This window comes from Athene cunicularia (assembly GCF_003259725.1).
Source record: "Athene cunicularia isolate RWA chromosome 24 unlocalized genomic scaffold, athCun1 chr24_part1, whole genome shotgun sequence".
NCBI lineage: Eukaryota > Metazoa > Chordata > Aves > Strigiformes > Strigidae > Athene > Athene cunicularia.
This window is the reverse complement of record NW_020799132.1, coordinates 5,662,366-5,676,711: the sequence shown is the minus strand read 5'-3', so window position 1 is coordinate 5,676,711 and position 14,346 is coordinate 5,662,366. Positions and strand designations below refer to the sequence as shown.

The window sequence follows — 14,346 nt, the reverse complement described above, 5'->3', positions numbered from 1 at the left end:
TTCTATTCTATTCTATTCTATTCTATTCTATTCTATTCTATTCTATTCTATTCTATTCTATTCTATTCTATTCTATTCTATTCTATTCTATTCCTTATTCTATTCAACAAGGCATGTCCAGAAGCTGATGGTACAAGTGATGGTACATGTCCGTTGAATCAGCTGCACGTTCAGCAACAGTTACAGGCCTTTAATGAACACAGAGTGCAGGAGGTGCAAACGCAGCTCAAAACAGAGCATGGCCACAAAAAGGGTGTGGAAGAACGCAACAAAAACTTCTGCCTCTTGCTTTCCCTTTGTCCACATGCCTTACACGTAAAGCTGCCTCCTACTTGTGGAAAGTTGGTTAAATTTGTTATCTGTCAAACAGCAATGACTGTTCTGCAAGGGGAACTGAAGATGTCCATGAAAAGTTAATGCTTGTCCTTCACTGCGCTTGCAGTTCATCAGATTCCTCCAAGGAATGACATTTTGAGATGATGCTGCTGGCTTGGACTGCTGCAGATAATAACCATGTTGTTACTGTTCTATTTATCCCCTTAAGAAGTTCTGGCAATGACTAACTGGTGACGAGTCTAGTCAGACATCCACCCTTCCCAGTGATTGATGGGCGCATGAGCAAGTTTACCATAATCCCACTTGAGTAGAAAATGGTGTCATCCCAAACTGCGACTTGTGAAATTTCACTCCTGTTTCACCCTAGAGGGTGCTTCATTTTTTTCAGAAATCAGAAACACTAACCAAACAGAAATTCTAGCAAGATGCAAGCTTGCTGTGTTAGAAGTAACCTTTTTCTACATTGTGCAAAATATGAATTCTCAGCCACTTTATTATAAATTGAATTTTTAGTAATAAAATATTTGGTTCCTGCCCACTTTCATCCATGTAAAATCTCACCAGACTGGTGCAAAAATCAATTATTAAGTCGGATTTTGTGCTTGCAACAGAAAACTTTCGCAGAAACTTCTTGGCGCTGCACACCACAACGCCGGTTTTGACCTGAAAGTTCAGGTTACAAAAACATTTCTTAATAACGCTGCTAGAGGAACTGCAGCCGCAAAACATTCGTTGTACAGCAGCCTACAGCGGCCATTGATGGCTTTTGCTATGCTCCAAGAAAAAGTGGTTGTGCAAGTGCTTGTCACTGGTGCAGAGGAGCTCTTCCAGGCCGTTCTCAACACTGGGCTGAAGGACACAAAGCGTGGAGCACACATGCCCTCTTGTGGTCAATGCTCCTGAAATAATGCCGCCGCTGGGATGCTCTACTGAGATGGCAAAGAAAAGGAATTATAAAGCGACCTCGCCTTCTAATAACTCCCAGAGATGCTAAACACATGCAGCTGATTTTGCCTGCGTTCCATAAGCCAGCAGGGCACACGACCAGGGCACACACTTAGTTGCCAAAACGTGGCTTTACATGTTTACAGACCTAAGCTCCAACATCTGACTTGAGCTTTTTCCTCTCATTTCCTGTTTTTCAATGTCTAAAAGACCCTTAGTGCCTGCCAAAAAAAAAAAAAAAAGAGACGAGACCAAGCGTAAAAAAGGATAGACCCACAGTTACTTGATAGAAGAACACTAATTACTGCATTAGACACCCTGGAGATTGCAGGACCCAGCATCCTATACCAGGAGTTTGCTGAATTTTCAGGGGAAATGGTTGCTAACTAAGAGGTAGAAGATTTTTTTTTTTTTTTAAGGGATTACTTCTTTCAGGGCTTCATCTAGCAGCACTGCCTGGTGGAGGAACAGCGTGGGCTTGGCAGACACTCTGCGATACTGCAGATACACGGGGCCGAGCCACCGCGCACATCAACCTCACCTGTAACATTCCGCGCGAGAGAGAAGCAGCTGTGGCCACCCACTGAAATATTTGCAACAGGCAGCAATAGCACACAGATCCAGAAACATCTTCCTGCGTATTTCCATTGGCAGAGCTCACTCATGGCCGGGTTGTACGCTCATTTCTGTTGTTTCAATCCCACATAACACACCTTCCGCCAAAGCCTGCCGCACACCTTTTTATTCCTGGTGGTTTATGCAAATTGGTTTTGCTTCATTTTCCTATCTTAGTTATTTCAATACAATGGAGAAGAGCAAACTTTTAGGGCACCCTATCAAGAACTAAATTCATTTCAGATGCTCCACAGACAGGCTTGTTTGGCAGCAAAACGTTGCTCTCCTATAACTGGAAATATTTACCTGCTGAGCAATAGGTGAATAGGAACACAGCAATATTTGTGTTCCTGCTTGGAATTCTTTATTTGCTTGGCCATTCTCCCTCCATTAGATGGTCTCTGACCAAAGGGAAAAAAAAAAAATCTCCAAAAACCAGGTGGATCCTAAACCTGGAGTTTAGCAAATCCCTACTGGAAAGCCAGACAAAGCCAGAATAATTCTCTGTGGTTTTAGCAATGTATTCCTTAGAGTTCTGGCTTCTGTAAGCATTTCACACTGTCAGGATTGCCTCCAGCCGCCCCTTTCTTTAGGGCTGCGTTACATCTTGTACGCCTGAAGGCAAAACTCATCCTACAGAACCCGGGCACTCCACGTTTCTGTCCATCACAGCGTACAGAAGGTATCCCAGGCAAATTAAATCAATGAAGATGCTCAACCAGGGAGAGGAGATGAACAGAAACCTTTCCTTGCCATAATACAGCAGGCTATTAAATCGCGGAGTTTGGCTGAGAAATGACTGAGAGTTACACAGCAACCTTCAGGATTGCTTAAGACTCCACGAAGTAAATCTGAACTAAGGATTTGCAAAGTCTAGACAGGGCTATGAAGCCTAAAAATTTCCCTTGGCTGTTTAAATCATAATAAGAACCAACTTCAGTGACCAGTAGTTAGTGCTCCTGTGTTCCTAAGTCCTGTGCTTGACTGAGATCTACGGACAAAAGCTTTGTTGAAAGGTTGATATAAGTGCAACCAATACAGAATGGCAAAACTTAAGGTGTTGTGGGTTTTTTTAATACAGATAGATAAACAGGCATTTACTATTTTTATTTGTCTTGTGAAAAGGTCAAACATGATCTGACAGAGTAAGAAACTTGGTATACACAGGGCCAGGCACCAGAACTGCTCAACCAAACCATTATCTTTCATCAAATCAGTTTTTATACACAATGAGTTAGTCGAGACATGCTTCAAAATTGCTGCACAGATCTGCTGGACGATAAAATTGAAATTTTCTCAGTTACAAGGCCCAATTATTGTAGTCTCAAAAATCACTTCAGAGTTACTCATTCTTAGATTCAAGGCATCCCTAGAAGCCTGTGAAATGTTATTTCTGGTTTTCACAGAGGTCTGAGACACTCGGTAGTTAAGATCAGACCGAGACAGAGCGGAATCCAAATGGCCCCAGACGCGGGACGATGTCCTGAACACTGGCTTTTCTCAGGGCAGATGTCCAGCTTGCCAGTGTCCAACCTACTTGGTTCTCTACGCAGAACTCCCACTTCGGTCTCAGCTCAATGGGACACAAATCAAATCAAACTCCATTTTTAAGGAACGGCTCCATCGCTGGAATAATTGAAACCAGAGTAAGTGCAGACAAAGGAAAATGTGCCGCTTTACTCCAAGCTGAATATACTTGCCTTGAGAATATATAAACCGATGTATGAGACAGCTGACAGATCAGACAGGACCGACAGATCTGAAGGGTGGAACTTTGCAGCGATTTCTACATAAACACAGCTACTAACATGCAGAGATCCCTAGCAAGAAGCTGTGCAGCTCTGAGTGCAAACCTCTAAGCATATTCATGGCTTCGGTATTGACAGCTGGACTCAATTCACAAGAGAAACTCAAGACTAATTCCGTACTGAAAAAAATCCAGGGGCCACCCTGCGGCTATCAGTACTTCATGGCCTTTGCCTCGGAATCTACCACTGCCTGCACAACTTAGGCTCTGGACTCCACACGTCCATTTAGCACCGATGTGTTCAGGTAAGGACAAACACCTTTAAAAAGCAGAAAGCGCAAAACAACGCTGTGTTGTCCGTCTGGAGACGGAAGCAGCTGGGGAGCACAGGGATGGATTGTGCCTGTTCATGTCAGCGGGGGGCATTTTATATTTGTAAATGTATGTTCAGTTGTGCAGATCTCAGTATTAAACATTTCACAGAGAGTAGTCTTTTATGGGACTAGATCATGGGCTTATTTGATAAATCCCAATTCCCTTCCTAGTCCTTTCCAAAAGCTTTGGTAAATACAAGCACTTCCAACTTCTGTAAACTAACTTTTCCAGTGGAATTCAGCTAAAGCAAGCCCATACCCAGCAGCACATGGGATTTTAGAAGCATATTCAAGTCGATATGATTCTCAATTTTTATCCAAACTCCTGTTCCACTTCACTGCACTGACAAATGCAACAGTGCAAAGACCTTGCCCCAGGAATTAGCTCAACCCCCTGTGAAGATCGTTGAGTCCTTGTAACTGAGAGACAAACATGGATCTGATCACCTCTCAGGAACAAAATATTAATCAGAAAGCCCTAGCAAAAACCAAGGTAATCCCAGGTCCCCTTTGCTGCGTTTCTCCTCAGCAAACATACACAGGGATGCTCTTCGTAGTACACGGCGGCGTAGGAAAGTACAAGCTTGCCGGGAAGATGCTGGCACGTCCTCTGCCTCACGCATGGAAGATGAAAACTTGTCCACGCGATGAGTTCAAATTCAAAGACACTTAGTTACTTCAGAATCCACGCTGACGGGCACATCCTGTACCTTCTTGACGCTGTGATTGAAGTGGTGTGCTTTTCAGTGTGCTGGGGGTAACTCTAGGTACCTCCTCACCAAACCAGAGCTGGGCAAGCACAGGCTGAAGGAAGTGCTAGGCACCCAACCCCTCATTTAGCTGCATTTCTGCACTCCCAGTGATGAATGACGTTATTCTGCCAAGCAGAAAAGACAGTGCTGTGAAGATTCATTCACCCTTCTCTCTTTTCCGATATATATTCCTCATTCTCGTGATACAAGTGATCTCCTGAAGTGTGCTTTGAAAGGCCTTAAAACACACCAATGCCCAAGTTAAATTCAGTTTATCTTGGAACGGTTCATCACAGCTGTTTTCAACTTCCTACACCAGAAATCTCTTATTTACGTACAGTTGGCTAAAATACAGTCTCTGTTCAATAAAGAGAAATTAAACTCAGTGCAACGCTTAGAATATGTCATTAGTCTGCTCTGGCTCCTTACACCCCTTAGAGAGAATGAAACTCCAGCCTGAAGTTGCTTCTGCAATTTGGACAGATCCCTCATACCACTTCCATGGCAAACGCATACTCTTGATTTCTTCTAGCTCCTTAACACCTTTATTAAATGTGCTGCAAATAACAGAGGAAACAGAGATAACGATCTAAAAAAAAAAAACAACCAACCCTAGTGTGAAGGATTGTCTCATCTCTTTTCCTTAGAAGTCAAGCAGTCAACTACAGACTTTTTTTTTTTTTTTTTTTTTTCCCCGGGGTAAATGGTGTTGCTTCATATTCTTCCTTGTTCCCCGTATCTAACAGCAAAAGTCTCATTTCACCTGAATTTATGTTTAGCTGTGCGGCAGCTGCTATGCCCTGCTACCATTCATTTCTACTCCTCCAAATGTGCAGGCAAATGGTAGGCATCTAATATTGGCTTCAAAAACACCTTAAAAACTACGGTAAAGTAAGATGTCATTCCCTCCCACTGTCATTCCAGAAACTACCCTCAGTACCTTGCCTTATTACTTATTTAATCTACCTAACTGGAATAAGTGGAGACAACAAATAATTCATTATAAGTGATTAGCATGATACTTCAGTTTACCTGTCAGAGTGCTGGTTTTAATTCAATTCTTTACATTCGCCTACCTTTTCATGAATTCCGTCTCTATGAAGATTAACATCGGGGTGTTAGTCTTCATGCAGTTCAGTACATGTCACAGGCCAAAGGAGGAAAAAGATCTAGGATAAAACCACAACTGGCTATTGAAAGGAACTGGTAATTAATTTGTCATTTAGGCCAAATCAGCACATCTCTGGACAGCTAACCAGGCTGCTCTCGTTTCCCAGACCCATCAGAATGCTTTGGAGTACCCCGTTCCCTTCCTTTGGCAATGCAGAGAAGTCCCTCGTTCCTTGCTTTGCAATTCCTTTTGCCAGAGGATAAGTGAGGGAACAGAATTAGCCTTGAGACACCAAAGCACTTCAAAACCCGACCTCCTGGCGTGACACACAGCTATGTGCTGTGACTCACACACATTGCCTTGGCAGCAAGAACCGGGAGGGAAGGAGGGAAAGAAGCAGAAACCACACTGATCTCCTTCTCGGGAGGTGTCAGTGTCATAGGCAGGGGGTGAGGGAGGGCAGCCCAGCTGGGATAGGGGCTGCCGTGGCAACAACGACCAACCCACAGCCATGGCAGCTGTCTTGGGGACACCTGTGAGAACCCAAGTGTGACCAGGGATTGACTTTTGAGTTGTAATACTTTTGAAGACGAGTAGGTCAGTTAAATAAATGGGGATTTTGGAGTGTCCTTTAGTTTCAAAGGCGTATCTCTGGAGTACAAAAAAAAAAAAAAAAAAAAAAAAAAAAAAAAAGGGAGCTTGATGCAAAGCAAAATATATACATTCTTTTCAGTTTGGATCTTTAAAAACCCATATTCTTTCAAAAAAAGAGAGAAGAATATAGGGACAACGCAAACCCAAGATAAACACCACATTCACTATTATGAAAAGAAGTGCATAGGGAGAACAGGTTAACTTGTATTGACGTTGACTTCGTCATCTGTATTTCCAGGGGTTTTTGCTCCATTTCCTCAATATCCATATATCTCATTCTCCACCCAGGCCGATTCCTTGCTCCTCCCCACACGATCTCCACACAGCTCATAGATATCATTGGTCACAAAGCCGCTCTCAGTACTGGCCAAGGTCACAAAGCCACTCGTTGATGTGTTCATTGCTGCATCCTCGTAATCCCTGGAGAGGCTGTCAAGCACCTTATCGTCCTGTGTACGGAAGGAAGAATGCTTCGCGTCAGGCCTCGTTCCAGCCAGATCCGCTTCTGATTGCTTCTTGATTACTTTGTAAATATCCAGATTTGGACTGTTCCTTCTGGGGTTAGACAGCCACGCATCCTCCTTCTTTGGGCTGGTGTCTAATCGGTTCCGTCTCCTTAGGGAAAGGGGACAAGCCGTAATAGGCATTTTTACAGAGGCAAATACAAAACAATAGCACACCTCTCTTACAGTAATTTCATGATGAGCCTTGAGGAAAAGCTGACACTCAGAGCCTGCACTCAGGATGACATTTATTAGGTGTCATTGTCATGCTGGGGGTGTGGCAGCAGGCTGCACACCTGGGGTTGTCCCCGGGCAGGACGTGCTGAGATACCCCTGAGGTACCCCAACTCCACACTGACACCCCCAAAACCACAGCCAGCAGCCCCCCCAGAGGTACTGTGCACACAGGGAAAGCAAGGAGAGGAAACTGCTAAACGGTATTTGCTCCAAACATTTATCCTTTTATTTCTCTTACTATGGTTTTCACTTTTGAAGGGGTTCTTCTAAAAATTTAAATATTGTCTTTAACAGGAAAACTTAACTGCGAGCACTTCAAAATCATCGTCTTGTTTCACACTATTCCCAAACTACTGTATGTCTGTGAACATCATAAACCGGTGTAATGCGATTTACATAAAATCTTACTTCACAAGTAACTCAGCCTGAAGCTGCCACGCCACTTTTTAAACATTTATTTGGTTGAAAGCAGACCTCTCCAGAGCATCTGACAGCATCCTGAAGCTAGCTGTAAAATGACTGCCAGGACAAGGTATCACAGGTTCACTTGTTACACAAAAATGTCACTTACTTCCTTGCAAAAAGCCAGAAACAGCAGATGGCTGCAACGACCCCCAGGAGAAGCAGCACAGGAATGCTGGGAATAAGGATGTAGGCAAAACTCTGAACAGGTTCTAGGGGTAAGAAAAAAAGAGATTCTGACTTGTATTCACTTCCAGCTGTATTTGACATGCGCAGAATTTCACAGACAAACTACCCAGTTGCAAAAGGCAGCATCATCCCACCTCCATGGGCTTCTAGTCTTGTTCATAGTCTAGCAGCATCTACTCAAAGGCAGCCAGTCTAACAGAGACTGATCATCTAGTTAAGCGGGTTAAAGTAAAATAAGCTCAAATCTTCAAGATGAGGAGCCAGGCCTCACTGTAAGAAGGCAACGGGAGTGCAAGTTAATGGGCTGTGCTGTCTTCCAAAAGCTTTGGAACCCTCAGCCAGAAGATTTCAGAAAGCAAAATGTCTTTTAAGAATCTGTGAATCTGTAGGGGGGAAGCCAGCAAAGTAGAAACTGAAAGTTTTTCATAGTTAATGGTAGACTTAGAGACAAAACATTAACAATTTAGACATTCAAAAGCCTCTCAATAAATTAAAAGTACCTTTTTCAGACCCAAAGTACTTTGCACAGCTTTAGATTCAGAACATTTGCGTAGCCAAAGCAATCACTTTAGGTATGTACTGGAAAAGATTTGAGGGAAGTCTTTGTTCCAGATGAAGTTGTCTAAATTCAGACTTCTCCGTTTAGGGTCGAACGCTTCAAACTGAAATGCTGACTGTTGGGAAACGTTGGCCTCCACAGTCAGAGAGAGAACAGGCCAGCTGTCGAACGTACAACGTACCTTTGGCTTCTATAATTGTGACATTGGCATCCTTCTCATGGCCTTCTTCTGGGAACGCTGGGTTCAAGGGCTCTGTTACAACATCTGGAAAGAAGCAGCTTAATTAATACTGCAGATGTTCTCTGAAAGCATTAAAGAATCATAAAAAAGTGATAGCAAGAGGAGATTGAAGAGGCTGCCTGCTGCAAGGATGCCTAAGGTGCACTGGGACTCTTTTGCTCAGATTTCTGCAGCACGACCAGCAGTCCCAGACATGGCAGCACCAACAGGAAGGTTGTTCCTGCAGACAAGATTGTACAGCAGCTCGAGGAACGTGCAAACTGCAGGGAAACCTTCCTGCTCAGCTGCGAGGGTCCTTGACAATGAACGTAGCAGAGAGTTATTTCTACTCTCTAAAGTTAGCATATCATTAAAAAAAAAAAAGCCCCAAACAAAGTTATCTGTAGCTTACCTTTTTGAGAATTCTCTATTGGAGCATTCGTTGGCTTCTCTAGAAGAAAAAAGATACGCACAATTTCCTCATGAGCTTGAGGAGGGAGACCGAGTGTACTGAACACAGTCCAATAACACGAGTACCCCTCTGTAGTGTTTCTCTCCCCCCCAGGCCCCGTTTGAGATCTCAAATTAATTATAAAAATCCTCTGAAAATTCGTATCAGCCAGAAGGCAAGTAGCTACAGATATTAGACAATGACATTGCTTTCTCCTGGTCTTGCATAAATGTAAAGGTCCGTCTCCCACCAGATCTTTCCAGGGAAGCTAAGAGAGGGATTCCCTATCCTGCAGCCTCCTTGTACCTCCTCTTGGGGACCAGGAGCTGGTCGGTTTTTAAAGCTACAGAATGTCTCCTTACCGAGAGAGTATTTACAAATGAAGTTATTTTTCATGTTGCATCTGTCATCGTTCCACTGAAACATGTAAGGACCTCCGACACCTGGCGGGGCAGATGGTTGGTGGTACATCACCACACAGATTTCACTCCCACAGGACGGCTCATCTACATACCAGTTCCTAAGAAAACACAACAAACGTGTCAAGTAAGACTTGACGTCATTTTTCATTGTACTGCAGAAGCTCAAATGGAGATACAGCAGGCGGGGCACCACGGAGGGCAGAATCCAAGAGGATTCCAGCTCAGCAACCCCCACCTTCACCCTCCACTTCTACTCTGTAAAAATCGGAGCAATAACAACACCATTATTTATAGTGTATCTTGTCCTTTTGTAATTCTTAATTCCCACAGACTCAGCAAGGTGTGCAACAATTATTAGGGAGGGAAGGGCTGTGTACCTCACTGGCTGAAACTCCTCTGCAAGGCTGGGTAAAAGCTCGGGGGAACTTTGATTTTTTTCTACGGAATTTTAGACGTGCAAAATCATCTATCAAAATAATTTTTGCTTTCTGGCCGCAGTGCCCAATGCCTGCAAAGTTCCGACACCTATTTAAAAAGCAAATGAAAAAGCTGAAGTGGGATCTGTTTGTTTTTTCCTCTGTCTAGAAAAACACTAACATTAAAAAAAACCTGTCTTGCAGATAATTTTTTTTGGTAAAAATAAACTTCACCACTGGAAAAGTGTGGAGGCCCTTCCAAGTAGCACACAGGAAGAAGGCTTCCCCACCTGGCACTCTAACCCAACTGGGAGTGAAGAGCCATTTTATGTAGCTCCGAGAAACACTTCTAAGTGTGTCCCGACTTTGAAAAATGCTCAATACCCACCGATTTTGGAACAAGGAATTTTCTGCATGTCAAGCACTTTCTGAAAACTGATCCATACGACACAAATAATTCCAGCTATACCAAGGTATTCAACGTGGGAAACCCCCCTCACATGAAAGCAGATTTTTTTCCATCATTCCGATGCTGTAGTCCTTCCTCACTTCCTTCCTCCCCTAGTGTCCCCCTGCTGCCATGCCCGTGATCTTTTCCTTGGCTTTATCATTCAGGAATTCAGGATAAGCAAGCTACATCTCATCGATAAAAGGCAATAAAGTTATGCTTGTTTCTTAGCAGCATCTGGTTCTAGCTTCCTATTATCTACCCCCAATACCTGAACTAGAGGAGTAACTTTCAATATATTCAACAGCACTAAAAGCAGTTCTGGTTTATTAATTTCTGCACAGAGCAACTAAAATTTCTTATGGGTTCCCAAAGCATAAAATTCACAGTAACGGTTATTTTTACACATGTCCAATATCAAGAAGAATGCTTCGGCAGACTTGTCATACATATGACATGTTGCCATGAAATATTAAAAGAACCTTTGGGTTATTTAATGGAATTTGCAGTTCAGTCACCGTAAACGCCGCCAGAAGTTCAGGGTAATGAGTGAACACTGTATAGTTTGATTTTTAAATATTATTATCAGGCAAAACTCCCTTGAACCTGAGGTTCACTGTAGAGCTGGCACCTCCTTGCTAAGGCTTTCATCAACCTGGCAATGTTTAGAGCAGATTTCCTACTTCGATACCGCAGAAAGGCAGACCTTGAAGGCTTGGATCGATGAATATCTTTTGTCTAGAAAAACGTGACTCATGATTGAAATCAACTCCTAATTTAGCAGAACTTCCGCGGCTGAACGCATTTTGGTTCTGTGCTTAACAGAGAGATGTGAAAACAACCGGAGCAAAGTTGTATTGGTTGTAAACGGTGTCTTCATATTGTAATGACAGCAAATGCTGTGGTTCCACTTGCCTTAAGACAAGGAGGCAGAAATCGCACAAGTAGCATGAACATTTTAATTTTTCATGCCTACAATAAATACTGCAGCTCTCCAATTTTACTGTCTCACAGGAAAAAAAAAAAGCGCCATTTTCCCCTCATCAAGTAGAAGAAGGGCCATTTGCTCAGGACATCAGGGACAAAACTTCAGGGGATCTGAAGTGCAGAAACCTTCAGGGCAAAGCACGTATTTTGTCCACGCCTAACCGGAGGTTTTTAAGACCAGATTGCTCAATTTTTCCATCCCCTTTTAGCAATTAAAAATGATCAGTCTAGCCCAAGCTGACACTCTAGGTGTCCTCCATAGAGCAGCAAAGAGAGAGCAGGGTCTGTAGAGAGCAGCCTGTCTACAGGCTTACATCTGATGAATGCTCTCTGGAGACACTCCCACTCTTCAGTGACTGCAGAAGGACCACAGATGACAGCTGGGACAACACTGCAAGATTCTTTTGAAAGAATCCTTTTGGGTCGCTAAAGGCAGGTGACAGTCCCCTGACCAGGTTGCTTCCCAGTCTCACTCACAGGTACCTACCGGAACTTGGATGAGCTGCCATCTGACCAAGAGTAGAGGTTCTGACACTCTGTACTATTGTCTACCTCCTCCTTTTTCCTCCTAAGCCCTATCCAAAAATCTCCATCAGAAGCTAAGAGACTCTCAATAAATTTTTCAATCAGTCTTTGCTCTGCTTCTGTTTCAATACTGACTAGATGTCCGCCATCAGCTCTGCAGGCACGGTGTGCGTCTTCATAGCCGACCCTGCGTGAAGCATCATGAAAATAACCCATTTTGTAGCACGGTTGCTGTGTTCCACCCCGGCAAACTGCCTGTCCTGAAGAAACGGAAAGAAACCTGTTACAGAAACTATGCCTGTTAGTACCAGAAGTGCACGCTAGCACTTGCGTTTGGTTGAGTTTTGCACCGAACGACAGCCGACATGGAAAACACGACCTGAGGGAAAAAAAGCCTCTTGGACTCTTCTCGGATACCTCAGGAATTTTCTGCGACCTGAAGACCCCAGGAGTTCCTTACAAAGAGGCAACGCTGTGTCAGAGCGCAGGCTGCCTTATGCAACCTTTTAAAAAGAGATTTCCTTCACAAGGGTTCGAGGAGGCTTTATTTTTTTTAATTTTTCTTTTTAAATTGCTATGATTTTTAAGGAATTTAAATGGCTAAAATTAGAGATCCCCTCACACAAGCAGAGACACCAGTGATTTATCTTCTGGGGTGTGCGTAATGGTTTCATGGAGCGTATCTTGCAGCGTATCACGATGTGCTCACCCAGTTCAACCGTAAGCATCGCTCTCCGCTCAGTGTCACCGACTGCCCAGGGAGTAAACAACGTCTGTTTTCAGACTCATGAGCCAAGGACTTTCTCATGCCTGAAGCAGCATGGCTTATTGTGATTACAAGAAAAGTCAAGATCAAAGTGAAAAGATACATCATCTAAAATTATGCACTTGTGTGTTTCTCAGCAGATGAGTCCCAATATTTAGACTGTGGAAACAAACAGTTTAGTTTTACTCAGTAAATATTTCTTTTCAAACACGCGGCAGATGCAATCTGCTGATCTACATGTTTTTACAGAAGAAAACCATTTAGCAACATTTGTAAGGTGCTCAGAACAAATGGGATGTGAGGACAGGCCATTATAAACCGCTCTATGGGATGTATGCTGGCTTTTCTTTATTCTTGTACCTTCCTGCATGGCCACTCTCAGAGTGGGAATTTAAACACCCTTCATACTGGGATTTTTGAACAGTTTAGTACTCAGAATCTGCCAACATTTTACACAGAAATTAAAACTGGCTGCACTGCAAAAGCAGTGTTAATATATAACATATAATTTTTTGAAAAATTGTAAAATATATTAAAAATATATCTCTAAGTATAACCTGTGTTTCTCTTGGTAATATTCATGCAAGCTTGGTGAAAAAGGCAAAAAAACCCCCTTACCTCTTCGGAGGGACACGTCCACTGCTATTGTGCAAGACATAAGAAAAACACAGACGGCACAACATTATCAAAAAACTGCAGCTGGTTGTCTAGAAGTTAATGCCACAAACTGCACTCGGGTTCTTCTCCAATACACCAACATGTGTTTTTTTTGGTTTGGTTTTTTTTTTTTTTTTTTTTTTTTTTGTTTTTGTTTTTTCCATTAACTGGCAGTAAATCTCTGCCATATCAGACAAACTTGCCCCTGCTTTCAGCTAAGGAAAAAATTTATTGTAGTTGATTACTGTCTGAACTTCAGTGCTGGTTACATTCCCAAATATAATTTGGGTAACAGAGGACAAGTGGATACGTAGCTCCAAGCGATGCTGAAAGGGTTCCTCGTATTTTCCGCTTGTCTCCTCATCACCTACACGGGATCTGCCTCAACGCCTGCTGCCTTCACTGAGTCAGTTATACTGAGAAGGAAAAAATCCATGAAAATAAATCAATCCCCAACCCCACAGCTGGCAGCTGAGCCTTCTAACTCACTCCCACATTAGTCCTACCGCAGACAAGCGCGCGGCAGAATTAAAAACGTATTTATAGGTATAATAAAACTCTTGGTCTTATGTTGGAATTACAGAAACGTTCCGTGGGCGCCAGCGTTCAGGCTCTCTGCTGAATACACCAACCTACGGAGAGAGGCAGAACCTTCCCTCAAGACTGGTTTTAGCCAGGCTAGACCACCTGGTGGGGTACTACATGTGAAACTGCGGCCGGTTCAGCGCTGAGCTGCCCTGGATCTGTCCTGGGAAAGGGTCTCAAGAGGCAAAACCCAGACGGGACCTCGCAGAGTGAGACAACCCCCCCCGATGGCTGAGAACTCGATGAGCACCCAGGGTCGGATGCCAAGAATAGTTCTGGTAGCCAGGAGAACGTTTAAAATTCCTGGAAGCGAGGATAAACGCAGGGGAAGCAGCGGGAAGAGGAAAACGCCGAGTCCGGGCGTGCGCCCTTCCCGGCGCGGGGG

The 14,346-nt window shown here is 43.5% G+C and overlaps 1 protein-coding gene across 1 annotated transcript; it reads right to left on the bottom strand.

Moving 5' to 3' along the window:
• Window positions 1-2,994: 2,994 nt before the first annotated feature.
• Window positions 2,995-13,466, bottom strand: LAYN (layilin). Its single transcript, XM_026863818.1, has 7 exons — window positions 13,338-13,466; window positions 11,916-12,213; window positions 9,518-9,675; window positions 9,117-9,155; window positions 8,666-8,749; window positions 7,846-7,948; window positions 2,995-7,149 (listed from the first exon to the last, which is right to left on the bottom strand). Exons 1-7 carry the CDS (start codon window positions 13,375-13,377, stop codon window positions 6,792-6,794), a joined length of 1,080 nt encoding a protein of 359 aa, XP_026719619.1. The 5' UTR covers window positions 13,378-13,466; the 3' UTR covers window positions 2,995-6,791.
• Between the last annotated feature and the right edge of the window lie 880 nt (window positions 13,467-14,346).